Here is a 13,102-nt window from a genome sequence, read left to right as displayed (position 1 = left end):
ACTTGTAGGAGCATGTAGTATTTGTACATCTGAGGATAGGTCTGGTGATAAAATTTGTCTGATCATCAAGGACAAGTCTATATTGGTTCAGGAAGACTCATCATTGCTTTGGTCACTGGGTCATGAGGTTTTTTGGTTTTTAATCCATCTCAGCTAGTGGAGACTATCTGTTAAATTGAAGAGATATTGTGATCTGTATTAAGGAAGAAATGCTTACACCGAGAAAACCACAAACCCTTGAATGATTAGATTAGCATTAAATAACTACTGCTCTGTTACTCATTAAAGATCCCTCTTCTCCTTTTAAATCCTGTCCCCCCTAGGGAATCGTCTTATAGCATCAACAAATTAATAATCATGTATGAAACACCTACTATGTCTCAGGTACCATGCTAGATCCTAGACACAAAAAGATTAAAATTGATATGAAAGCAAAATTCTGAACTTCTGCCACAAACCACCAGATCCAAGATGATGGCAGTTCCTGTTTCCTTTAGAATCATCTGTTTCTTGAACTTGATAGGATATGAGTCATTCAGTGCTCCAACTATCATGGACCTCTTTATAGATAATGTTTTGCTTTTTTAGATAGTATGATATCAAGGGATAATGAACAGAGGCCAGCTTCAGAGTCAGGAAGATCTGAGCTCAAGTCCCACCACTGACAGCTGTATGGATTGTGGGATCCAGGCAAGTTAGTTACCATCTTGGTGCCCCTTAGCAATGTACATAGAATGACAACAGCAAGAACATCTCAGATCAATTGCAGGTACCAATTGGCATTGGTAGAGGAAATTTGTTCATTGGGGGTTCACAACAAATGGCAGGATACATTCACCAGGGAAATCTCAAAACTAGTCCAAGACAAAAACATGCATTAAATCTGTCAACAGCTATTGGTCATTGAAGTTGTAAGAAGTCTTTACAATTGTTGAGGTCTCCTTTCATCAAATCTAACAATATTTTATCACCAGTCTGACAGTCACTCCTACCTACAGCAACTCTGTGAGGATTAAAGGTATACAAATGTGTACAGCCCTAAAGGTGTGGCCCTTGAGTGAAGGATATCCTTAGCATAAAGGATAGCTAGGTGGTGCAGTGGATAGACACTGACCTTGGAGTCTGGAGGATGGGAGTTCAAATCCAGCCTCAGACACTTGGCTACTTACTAGCTTAGGCAAGTCACTTAACCCTGACTGCCTCACACCCAGGGCCATCTCCAATCATCCTGATTCCTCTCTGGCCACTGGACCCAGATGGTTAAGGAAGAGAAAGTAAGACTGTAGACTGAGCACAGCACCCCCCCCCCCAATTCAAATCCAAGTCGTGTGCTTGTCATGGCATCAACCTCCCTGATATGATGGTCTTCAAGAATGAAGGACAAGCATCATCATCCTTAGCATAACTGTCATAGATGTCACTGACATAATGAATGCTTTATTTCAGAGGTATGACCCGTTGGGGAGAATTTGATGACCTCTATCACATCAGTGAGCTGGAGAAAAAGCAATGTTCTATGCATGAAGTCAAGGACTCCCAGGAAGGTCAGTGTCAACACCTTCTGTTGTATGTGGGGTATTCCTTGGGATCAGTGATGATCCTGCTTGATTCTCTGAATTTTTTTTTCATTTCCAGTCAAAGGTTTTTCTTGAAAATCATTTTCATCATTTAGTTTTAAAATACATGCACATGTGTAAGGGAAAAGGAAAAGATTCTATGACAATGTAATGCTGCTATGGATTTTTTGTTATTTTTTTATTTCTAAATTTTGTTGTGTGGTGGTTGTTTGGTACTTTGGGATCATCACTGCCATTATTATCAGTACTTTCAACCACTGTCTGGCTGTTTTCCATCTTTCAGCAAGATTGGTGCATATACCCATCACATTTCAATTTTCTGAAAATTGAATGAAATTTCTGCATAAGATTATAGTGATTTGTGCCTATATCTTTTGATGTCCTTTTCTCATTGTCTTGTGCTGATTATTTATATACATAGTTTAACTTAGAGTTTTTCTATTTTAATTCTGTTTAAATTCTATTTTATTTAATATTCTATTTTAATTTTAATTTTTGTCTTCTTTTTCTTTATTTTTATTTTTGCCTTGACAAGTTGATGGTTTAAGTGTATTCAGATCACTGATTTTAAGAATAACTCCCACATCAGCAGCAAGTCTTTTCCTGTTTCTGAAAATATAATCTATTTCATCCTTTGCAGTCTTATTTGGTCCAGTGTTTGCTAATTCTTTTCTCAAAGGTAATAAGACTTCCATGTAATCTATGCTTCTAATTGCTCTCAGCAGTTCTTCCTGAACTTGTCTTCTCCAAGTAGGAACCTTCTTTACTCGTGAATGCTTGCTGATTCATTTCCAGTTATTATCTTCTCCTAAAGGACAGTTAGGTGATACAGTGTACCAGGCTGGGAAGCAGGAACACTCATTTCCCTGAGTTCAAATCTGGCCAGAGACACTCACCAGCTGTGTGTTCATCTAACCCTGTTTGACTCAGTTTCCTCTTCTGTAAAATGAGCTGGAGATAAACTCGTGACCATGAGAAAGTTTGAATAAATGCACTCATGTGCCAACAATCATTATTTATTTAACTAGGTAAATAACTTATGGGTTGGTCCAACATATGTAAATATCAGCAAAAACAACAACCACAAAAATGCATTTATAATCCTATTGCTTCGATAACCTTCTTCCTTCCCTTCTTTCCTTCCTTTGTCACTCCCTCCCTTCCTCTCTCCCTTCTTTCTTCTGTCCACCTAGGGAATCATACCTTTACCTGGGAGTATTCTGTCCAAAGGAATATAAATTTTGCTCACTGACACCTCACAAGATATCTTGGGGTTTACAAGCTAGATTATTTTTTTCTCTACCCTATTTATTCCATTATTTTAAAAAGCTGGGAAAATTAATTCTTTTGTCCTTTTTGTTTCAATTAAGATTTCTTGAAATACAACTCTGAAAAAGCAGTCTTTGATAAAACCTTTTGGGATCCAAAGGAATTACCTGACTATGCAATAAACCCAAATCACTCTTTCTCTCAATTGTGGACCAATAATAGGTCCCAGCTCAAGCCTCATTTGGTCATTGTTTGGATTTTGATAGTTCAGAGTGAGTGCAAATAGCAGTAGTTTCTGTTTGAACCAGAAACATTGAAGTTTTTCCTTCCCTGATTGATTTTTTTTAACTAGGCAAAAGAGGTCATTTTTGGTCTCACTTCTTACCTAGCTTTATTCACTGAATAGGCATTGCCTCAGATAAATGGTGAGAGGAAAAGATCCTTTAAGAGGCCAAGATCTCCCTCTGCAACCAGAGTTATCTCCAGTCGTCCTGATCCACACCTGGTCACAGGACCCAGATGACTCCAGAGGAGAGAGTGAGGCTGATGACTTTGCACAGCTCTGCCTCACTTAAACTCAATCCACTGGCATGTCAGGACATAATCTTCCTGATATCATTGATTCTCTTTGGTAACGAAGGACAAACAACATTTACTGTAGTGAATTGGTTAGAAAAGAAGAAATTTTACCTGGGAAAGAAACAAAATTTTGATTTAAAAAAAAAACATTGAGTTTTCTTTGTGATTGGGTGAGTTCAAAAAAAAAGGTTGCAAAAGTAACCTTTTAAAACTGATAAACAGAAGTATGTCTAGAGTAATTTTACATAAAAATGTATATGTGCCTATATATGTGTGTCACACACACACACACACACACACAAACACAATCTATCTGTGTGTTTTGGTAGCCATGGGGGGTGGGGGAAGGGAAAAAAGAGAAAGAAATTTCCATGATAACTTTATTACACATTTCAAAGGAATAGCAGGGGTGACTAGGTGGCACAGTGGATAGAGCATCAGCCCTGGAGTCAGGACACTTAATAATTACCTAGCGGCGTGGCCTTGGGCAAGCCTCTTAACCCAATTTGCCTTGCAAAAACCTAAAAAAAAAAGAATTAGTTGTTTAAACAATAATAACAACAGCAATATAGATTCATATGTTCTCTCTTCTTGGCTCCAGAGCTTCCCCCTTCATCCTTCTTTTACTGAAGGGAGAAATCAATCACATCATTATAAAAGATATTATGCTTTTCAGTTGTGGGGCCTGAAAATGTAAGAGTCTCTGCCTGTCTGTCTCTGTCTGTCTGTCTCTCTCTCTCTCTCTCTCTCTCTCTCTCTCTCTCTCTCTCTCTCCACACACACACACACACACACACACACACACACACACACAAGAGGGAATGAGTTTTTAAAAAAGGCAATCATAGAAATTGATTGGGGAATCATTCAACTGAAATAGCAGCTGTCACTTAAGAAAACAGATTAAGTTCCTCTCCCCTGTTTTAGAAAGAGGGAAAATAAGAGGAAAATGTTTAGTCAGTTAATCAGTTAATGGAGGACCACTTATCTTCTATCAATGGAGGGGAGCCAATTGAAGTTATCAGGTATATGGTATGGGTTTCTCACCAGCCCACTCCACAATCTGCTGCTTCAACTTGCAAATGATTATATGACCAAAGCCACTGTAACTGCACTTTGGCAACCCTTTGGCTGCATCGTCTCTTGGGATCATCACCAAGTGTTCGTACCCACTCTTTACCCTCTTAGACCTAGGTTTCACCTCTTCAGAATGGCAGCTCCTCTGCCTCATGACCTCTTGCTATTCCTCCCTTTTATGAAATCCATTTAAATTAAGGGTATTGGGGTTATAGATTCTGGATATATGTCTGTGTGGTCATTATTATCCTTTCTTGCAGAAAGCAAAGTAGTACAGGAAGGGGGGAAGGATTAGTCTGGATTTCAGATATTCTAAATCATCCCTGAGAACATCCCTCCTTTTTTTTAAACAGTTCCAGGAGCAACCTAGGAAACAGGGAAGTGTACACAAGCTAATAATATTGCATTCTTCTTAGATTATGTGTCTTATAACAGCAGCACCCTGAGGCCTCTAGTTGGGGATGAGCCAGATTCTCCCTTGCTATACAGAACAAGGAGTGAAGCAACCTTAGTGAGAAACAAGGTAAACCTTGGCAAGATAAAGAGAAGAAATCAACAGAATCACAGAGTATCTATTAATGGTCACTTCTATGACCAGGAGGTGAGTTAAAAATCAATGGAAAAGGAAGGGATTTTAAAGTATGGGTCATTGAGGAGAATTTTTTTGTTGATTTTTATAGTTTTGTTTGTTTTTTCCATGAGCAAAAATTTATTTTCTCCCCTCTTCCTCCAATTGGGAAAAAGGGGAAAGGAAAGGAAGGGAAAAGAAGGGGAAGGAAAAATGGAAGGGAGAGAAGAGAAAGGGAAAGGGAAGGGACAAAGGAGGATGGGAGGGAAGAAAAGACAAGAAGGAAGGGGAAAAGAAAAGGGATAACCTATAAAACAGATATTCATATCCAAATTCCCATTTTAGCCACTACCAAAACATAAATCTCATTCCTCACCCTCTGTCCCTCTACTTTTTTGTCAAGAGGGTTGTACTATGCTTTCTCATAAGTCCTCTGGGATCATGATTGGTGATTGTGTTGATCAGAATCCTTAAGTCTTTCCAGAACTCTGATCAATACAAATACAGTGACCCACAGCTTCTAAGTGTGACAACGTGAAATATGAATTCAAGTCTTCCTGATTCCAGGTGCAATGTTCTATCTATTCCACCGAATTACCTCTGTGAAACAAAAAGTACCACTGAGGCAAAATATTCTGCTCCAGTTGGTTAAAAAGCATTTATTAAGCCCCTTTTATGACCTGCCCATTGTGTTAAGAGCTGGAGAATCAAGAAAAAAGCAAAAACAGTCCTTTCTTTCAGGGGGTTCACAATCTAATAATACAAAATCATGCATATAAACTATATCCAGAATAAATAGGAAATAATGCACATCATTTGGGAATTATTCGATAATTATTCTACTCTGGGCCTCAGTTTCATTATCTGTAAAATGTGGGATTGTATTAGATGTCCTCTGAAGTCCCTCCCAGCTCAAGAGCAAGGACACTCCTCCTCCCAGTGTAGATCAAAGTCAGTCAGTAGCTTTCCATACTATGACATTCTTTCTGTACTTTTCCCTTTAATCCTTTATAGAGACTCTAATCAGTGATCTGGGAAGCATTCTCCAGTTTCTGTCTCTGACTCTGTCTCCATCTATCTGTGTTTCTCTGTTCCTCTTCTTCTCCATCCTCTCTTCTCTTCTCTTCTCTTCTCTTCTCTTCTCTTCTCTTCTCTTCTCTTCTCTTCTCTTCTCTTCTCTTCTCTTCTCTTCTCTTCTCTTCTCTTCTCTTCCCTTTCTCACCTTCTCTCCTTCCCTCTGTCTCTCTTCTGTTTTCCTCTTCTTTCCTTTCATCTTTCAGTATACACAAACACACACATAAACATACAATCAACTCATCAAAAACATTTAAGTAACTACAAATATCAAATATTGTTTTGTACTGAGAAAGCAAATGCAATTAATGAAACAATCCAAACCAGCAAAGAACTTTTTTTCTCTCTGTCTATCCATCGTCAGTCTATCTGTCTGTCTGTCTATTGCTATCTGTCTCTTCTTTGATCTATTTCTATCTATCATCATAGAGAACTATGTAGTGCTCAAGTTTGTTCATCATTGTTCATTATCCTTAATAAATCTTCAGGTCACTTCCTTCTCTGCCCATCCATGTCCTTGATGGCGTCTTATGTCACTTATGCCAATGTTGACTCTGTTGACAGCACTAGAATGTGGAATTGAATTTAACTTTAACAAAACCCTATCCTAGAAATTTCACCCGTGTCATCATTTTTTTCCCCTCTTATCTGAAACCAAACTAATTCAAGGAACTCTAGGCATGGGAAGAAAGTATGGAAGACTTCTTAGATCAAATGAACCAATTAATGAATGGCATAATCCTATAGAAAGATGTAAAGGTTTCCTGGGTGGGGCTAGACCAGAAAAAAAGTGATGAGAAAATCCAGTTTCCTCCCTTCTTTGTTGTGTTGGGTGGGCAACATTGCATATACTATCACATACAACTGATGATGACTGGTTTGGGCCAATTGCTTTTTCCTCCTTTATTTTTGGTTTATTCTCAAATACAAGGAGTGACTCTCTGCATGGGGAAGGGGAGGCATAAATTCCTGAATTGAAGGGTTTTTTAAAACCTTTTTTTTTAATTTTTAAAATCAATTTTTAAAAATCAATACTCAACTAATGTAGCAGAATCTTTTTTTAAAAAAATCTATATCAGACATCCACAGATTCAGACAATTATTTTAGACCCAGAGCCTTCTGTTACCGATACTCTTGGACCTAGAGATAGGCCTTCTGCCAATAGAAGAATCAAACCTTGGGATGTGGCTATAATGTTCATTTTCCCCTTCTAGACATCCATTTTTACTCCAGCTTTTGGATCTGAAACTAAAGTGAGAATAAACAGTAACATGAGAACAGAAGAAGTAATAAAGCAGCTTCTACAAAAATTCAAGGTAATGTTTCCTTTGGAACTCCCATAGAAATCACTGGTTCATCTCTTTGGTGACTTCTTGGGTGTAAAATCCAGTGCAATTTGTACCACTACTATTTCTACCACCGGCAAGCTCAAGGCTTGGCCTGTTGGCATTCCTTGCCTTGCTTCGCTAGGCTTGGGTTTCCAATCACTCCAGTTCTTCTGGATAAGTGAAGATGGAGGCTTCCCCCCCCCCCCCAATCCTTGCCCTGCTTCCAGGAAAAAAGTCTAACCATCCTCTTGTTATAGTTTTTGAAGACTTATTCTGCTATTTTCCATAGGGGGAAACTAATGGGATGATTATTACAGACATCATGGGGATAAAAATAAATGATTCTATCAGTGCCTCTCTGATACTTGGGGCTTCCAGAATAGTTACCCCAGGCTAAAGAAACTACATCCTCTAATAATGGGTGTATTAGTACTTAGTGATCTGGATACCAACTTCTGTCTTTCTTTCTCTACATTATCTCAACTGAGTGGGTCTACATCTACTCTTAGTATCCTGTTAATGTAATTACTTTTTCTCTCATCAACCAGGTGACATAATTGGTTCAAAGCAAAGTCAGATAATGAAATAGCGTAACAAGAAAAGTCACAATGGACTATTACAAGACTATATAGACTTAGAATACACCATCAGTAAGAAGGTTGACATTTATTTAAAGATGGAAAATGGGGAGTACATGCAAAAGGAAAAATATGTGGCCAGGATATATTCATGGGAGCACAAGTTTTGTCCTTTTCCCCTCCCCCCATAACACTGATTATTATTATTTTTTTAGGTTTTTGCAAGGCAAATGGGGTTATGTAACCTGCCCAAGATCACACAGCTAGGTAATTATTAAGTGTCTGAGGCCAGATTTGAACTCAGGTACTCCTGACTCCAGGGCTGATGCTCTATACACTGCACTACCTAGCCGCCCCTGTACACTGATTATTTTTTAATAATGCCACTATATTGCCCTCAATGGGTCTGCCCCTCCTTGGGTATGGTGGAGCCATCACCAGTTGTCTTGACTTTCGCCTTGCTACTGGATTCTGATCATTCTGGCCAAGAGAATGATAACTTTGCATAGCACTTAAGTCCAAATCACAGGAAGTCAGATACCTCCTCCATGCTATCATTAGCCCTCTTCAAGAACAGAGGACAATGACAAACAATTCCCATTCTTCCCCAGTAGTCTCATGGTGAGTGATAGACACACGGTCTCACTATGCCTTGATCTCACTGCCTTCTGTGGGGGCTTATGGCGCCTGTGTACAAAGTCTCTTTTAGACAATGACTTCTGTTAGCAGCTTTTGGCCTCTTCTTTTATCTCTAGCCTGCTAGGCTATAGCAACTAGAATCCCTCCCTGATAAGAAAAGGTTTATTGCTTTTTTTAATCATTGCTTATAAAAGAAGCAGTTGACAGCATAGACCCCTAAACCTGGAATCAAGAAGACCTGAGTTTAACTGTGTGACTCTGGGCAAGTCATTTAACCTCTACCTGCCTCGGTTTCCTCAGCTGTTAAATGAAGATAATAATAGCACCTACTTTGTGGGGTTATTGTAAAGATGAAATAAGATAATATTTGTACACTTAGAACAAATTTGGATAAATAGTAGGTGCTTATTCCCTTTCCTTCTTTTTCCTTCAAAAAATAGTCCTAAACTCAGAATAAATGGAAGGTAATTAATCAATGGAAGGGGTATCTGGAAAGGCTTTTAATAGAAGGTGAGATCTTAGCTGATACTTGAAGGAAGCCAGGGAAACTAGGAGGTGGATGGTTATAACTGGAGGTACCATATCTAGGTAGCCAAACAGAGCTGTCTCAAGCTAAGAGGAAACTGTTTAGACTTTGGTTTCTAGGTGGGGCAAAGTCCAGGGTTACTGGGAATTCTCTAGCTTCTGGGCTAAGATGCCTAAAATTCTCTTTGGATTAGCACCCACATGACTTAGAATCTGGGAAGCACTGTCATCTTTCTCTGTCTAGTCCTCCTCTTTCCTCATAAGGGACAGCTAGGTGGTATAATGGAGAGAGAGCACCACCTCTGGGTCAGAAGGACCTGAATTCAAATCTGACCTTAGACACTTGACTCTTACTGTGGGACCTTTAGCAAGTCACTTGATTTGATTGCCTTACATCCAGGACTATCTCTAGTCATCCTGATTCTTATCTGATCACTAGACCCAGATGACCCCAGAGGAGAAAGTGAGTCTGGTAACTTAGCACTGCAACCCGACATTCAAATCCAAGTCACTTTCTTGTCATGACATTACCCCCTGATTTTATGGTCTCCTTCTTGAGCAAAGGACAAATATCATCATCACCTACCTCACAAGGTCCCTGCCTTCACTCTTCATATCTATTGAAAGTAAAGCCTTGTTTGATTTTGGACAATAAGGAAAAAACAAAACAAAACAAAATGTTTCTCCTAAAAATTCTAAAAGTTGGTGGATGATAATTTATCCTGATCCAATGGATAGATCGCTATGCTTGCAGAGAGAAAAATTTACCTTCAAATCTGGTTTCAAAAGCTGTACTACCCAACTGTGTGATCTTAGTTTCTTTCCTCAGTTTCCTCATCTGTAAAATGGGAATAATAATAACACCAACCTCACAGAATTTTTATAAGGATTGAATGAGACAATATTTGTAAAGTCCTTTGAAAACCTTTTAAGGTCAATATAAATGCTATCATTGCTGTTTTTGTTGTATAAAGATATTTAGAAATTAGATTTTGAATTTTCCTAAGATTTTCTTTGAATTTTCTCCTTATCAGTCTAAATGATTCCCTTCTGGGACTTTCCTGACAATAGCAGTTGAGCTTACTGCACAGCACCAGACCCTCTCTGCCATAGCTAACCCTGTAAGTGGCCCCTACTGTCAAATTTGGGAATACCACCAGTGTAGGACAGGGAATTTCACAGTCACATGACTGTGGAATTTTTTGCAACAGAAAGTCATGATGGTTTATTTTTCTTTAACAGATTGAAAACAATCCCCAGGAGTTTGCTCTTTACATTATACATGCATCTGGAGGTAAGAAAATTAGCTCATTCAAATCATCAATTGATTTGAGGAGTTTTATATATATATATATATATATATATATATATATATATATATATATATAATTATTTGATGACAGAATGTCTGTATGCAATATCAGAAATGGCAGCTAGATTTCATAGTGGATAGAAATCCAGCCCTCAAGTTCAAGGGACCTGTGTCCAAATCCAGTCTCACACACTTAATAGCTATGTGACCATGAGCAAGTCATTTAACCCTGCTTGCCTCAGTTTCCTCATCTGAAAAACTATCTAGAGAGGTAAATGACAAACTCCTCCAGTATTTTAACTAAAGCAATGCCCATGGGGTCACAAAGAGTTGAGCTCACCTGAAAATGATTGAACCATCATATGTCAGAAATGGTTTTGGGAAAAGAAGAATGAACTGTGGAGGTATATTGCCTGCTGTAATGCCAAAGTGAAGCCCAAAATTTATGTGTAGATCCAAAGTAAGGTGATTCACTATGATATCTGACCTTAGAGATCAATGAAACTAGGGAAGAGGGAATGAATGAAATGACACATTTATTAATTGCTCACTATTTACAAAGTTTTTTTTTTTTATTAAGCATTGTAGACATTCATTTTTTAAAAAATAAGGTAGTCCCTGCACTCAAGAAACTCCCAGTCTAATGGGGGGCAAAATATAGGGAAGGTTTCAGCTACAAGTAGTCTGGGGTAGAGCAGTAAAATAGATGTTAATTCTTCTTTCATGTCATCTCTGTTGCTAAAATCCTAGTCATTTCTAATGCTGACCCATTTCATAGTTACGAGGACTTTAATAGCAAGAGTTTTCTTTTCTGGGTCTTCATGAGTTGGGTCTCTGTATATAGCCCCCCACAAACGCCTTGACCAGGCAGCATCTTTACAGAGGCTGCTTCCCAGTATGATGGTGTGGGGCACCAGGCTGGAAACATCATTTTTCCCAAGGTCCTTCAGGTCAGGGCCCTAGGCTCTCTCTATCAGGGTCTGAGAGCAAATAGTGGTCAAGGTGGTTTGGCCTCTGTGAAACATGCTGCCTCCTGCCTCCCCTTAGGATGCCCAGTTTCTTTCCGCTAGGCTAGTTTGCCCTGTAGGTGGCAGTTGGTTGATGGGTGGTGGGAATAACTGTCTCCTCCACAGGAGTTGGGGCTCTTATGGAGGATTATGACCACAAGGAATGGGTTGGAAGCAAGATTAGGGGGAAGTCTAGGAGATCTAAAGGAAGAAGCACTTCTTGTTCTTAAATGAAGAAATATTTCATTCACACTTTGGTGAGAAAACAGCTAAAAATAACCTCTACTTTTCTTATCCCCTCAATTCTCTTTGGAGTTGATGAGTTGAAGGGGGGGGGAGGAAAATTACTTTATTCCTTTCTCTTTCATTTCAACCACAGAATTCTACCTGTGAATTTTTTAAAATTTTATTGGTCTTTTTAATTTTTTAATTTTATTGTTTCTAATTACATATATTTTCCATTTTATAAGTTTTGGGGTTCCACATTTTTCTCCTTCTTACCCTCTCCCCAAGACAAGAGATGTGATATAAATTATACATGTTCAATACAGAAATATATTTCCATATTAGTCATGATGTAAAAGGAGAATCAAAACAAAAGGGAAAAATCATGAGAAAGAAAAAACAAATTTTAAAAAGTGAAAAGAATAATATACTTTGGTCTGCATTCAGACTCCATAATTCTTTCTCTTAATGTATTTGGCATTTTCTTATTGATGTCTTTTTTTTACATCACCCTCATACCTCTTTTCCCCTCCCTTCCCCTGCCAGTCAATGCTTGTAACAAAGAATTTTTAAAAAGAGAGAGAAGAGAAACAGTTTAGTGAAATCTTCTACAAGCAACTGAGACTGACAGCATGCACAACATTTTTTAATCATAATCCCTAACCTCTAAAAATAAGCTCTTCTTCAAGGACAGACTTTTTGGTCATTATAATTACCTAGTATTTATTTGGATCGTTTTTTTTTTGTCCTTTTCAATTCTAGTGTTGAATCAATCAATCAGTAAATATTTATTAAACTGCTACAATGTTTTATATTATTTTAGTTGGGACTTAAAAGACACTATAGCATATGCTGTTTTCCTTGTCCGGTTTACTTCTCTCTGCATCAGTTAATAGGTCTTCCCATACTTCTCTGAATACCTCATAGCATCCTTTTTATAGGATGGTTTACATTAACTTTCTTGTACCACGTTTTGCTTAACTTTCTTGCCTGTTCATCAGTCTTTGTTGTTTATTTTCAGAAAAGAGACGGCTAAAGAACATACACATTCCATTATTTGAGAGGCTTTTGCAGGGTCCCTCAGAAAAGAATGCCAGGATTTTCCTCATGGACCAAGATGCAGAAGAAATCAGCAGTGATGTATGAGACAGCAGCATCTAGAATCTTTCTCAGCTTTCATTGTGTGTCCATGCTACTCATAGATATGCTTTATCTTGTCTCTCCCTTTCTTAGGTGGCTGAATACATTCACTGTCATTTTTCTTTCTTGGAAGAAATCCTTCAAAGATTAAATGAAGAAGAAGCAAGAGAAATTAAAAAAATAATGTCAAAGTGAGTAGAAAT

At 38.2% G+C, this 13,102-nt stretch overlaps 1 protein-coding gene across 1 annotated transcript in view; it reads left to right on the top strand.

Annotated features, from left to right (window-relative positions):
* The window catches only part of RASSF6 (Ras association domain family member 6), a 72,896-nt gene that overhangs the window by 54,407 nt on the left and 5,387 nt on the right, over positions 1–13,102 (top strand). Inside the window, exons 5-10 of the mRNA XM_074228449.1 lie at positions 1,447–1,544; positions 4,919–5,103; positions 7,360–7,461; positions 10,458–10,509; positions 12,781–12,899; positions 12,993–13,090. Of these exons, the coding sequence (XP_074084550.1) occupies positions 1,447–1,544; positions 4,919–5,103; positions 7,360–7,461; positions 10,458–10,509; positions 12,781–12,899; positions 12,993–13,090 (654 nt within the window). The remainder of the gene's footprint in view (positions 1–1,446; positions 1,545–4,918; positions 5,104–7,359; positions 7,462–10,457; positions 10,510–12,780; positions 12,900–12,992; positions 13,091–13,102) is intronic.

This window comes from Macrotis lagotis, chromosome 3, assembly GCF_037893015.1.
Source record: "Macrotis lagotis isolate mMagLag1 chromosome 3, bilby.v1.9.chrom.fasta, whole genome shotgun sequence".
Lineage (NCBI taxonomy): Eukaryota > Metazoa > Chordata > Mammalia > Peramelemorphia > Peramelidae > Macrotis > Macrotis lagotis.
This window is presented reverse-complemented; position numbering and strand designations above follow the sequence as displayed.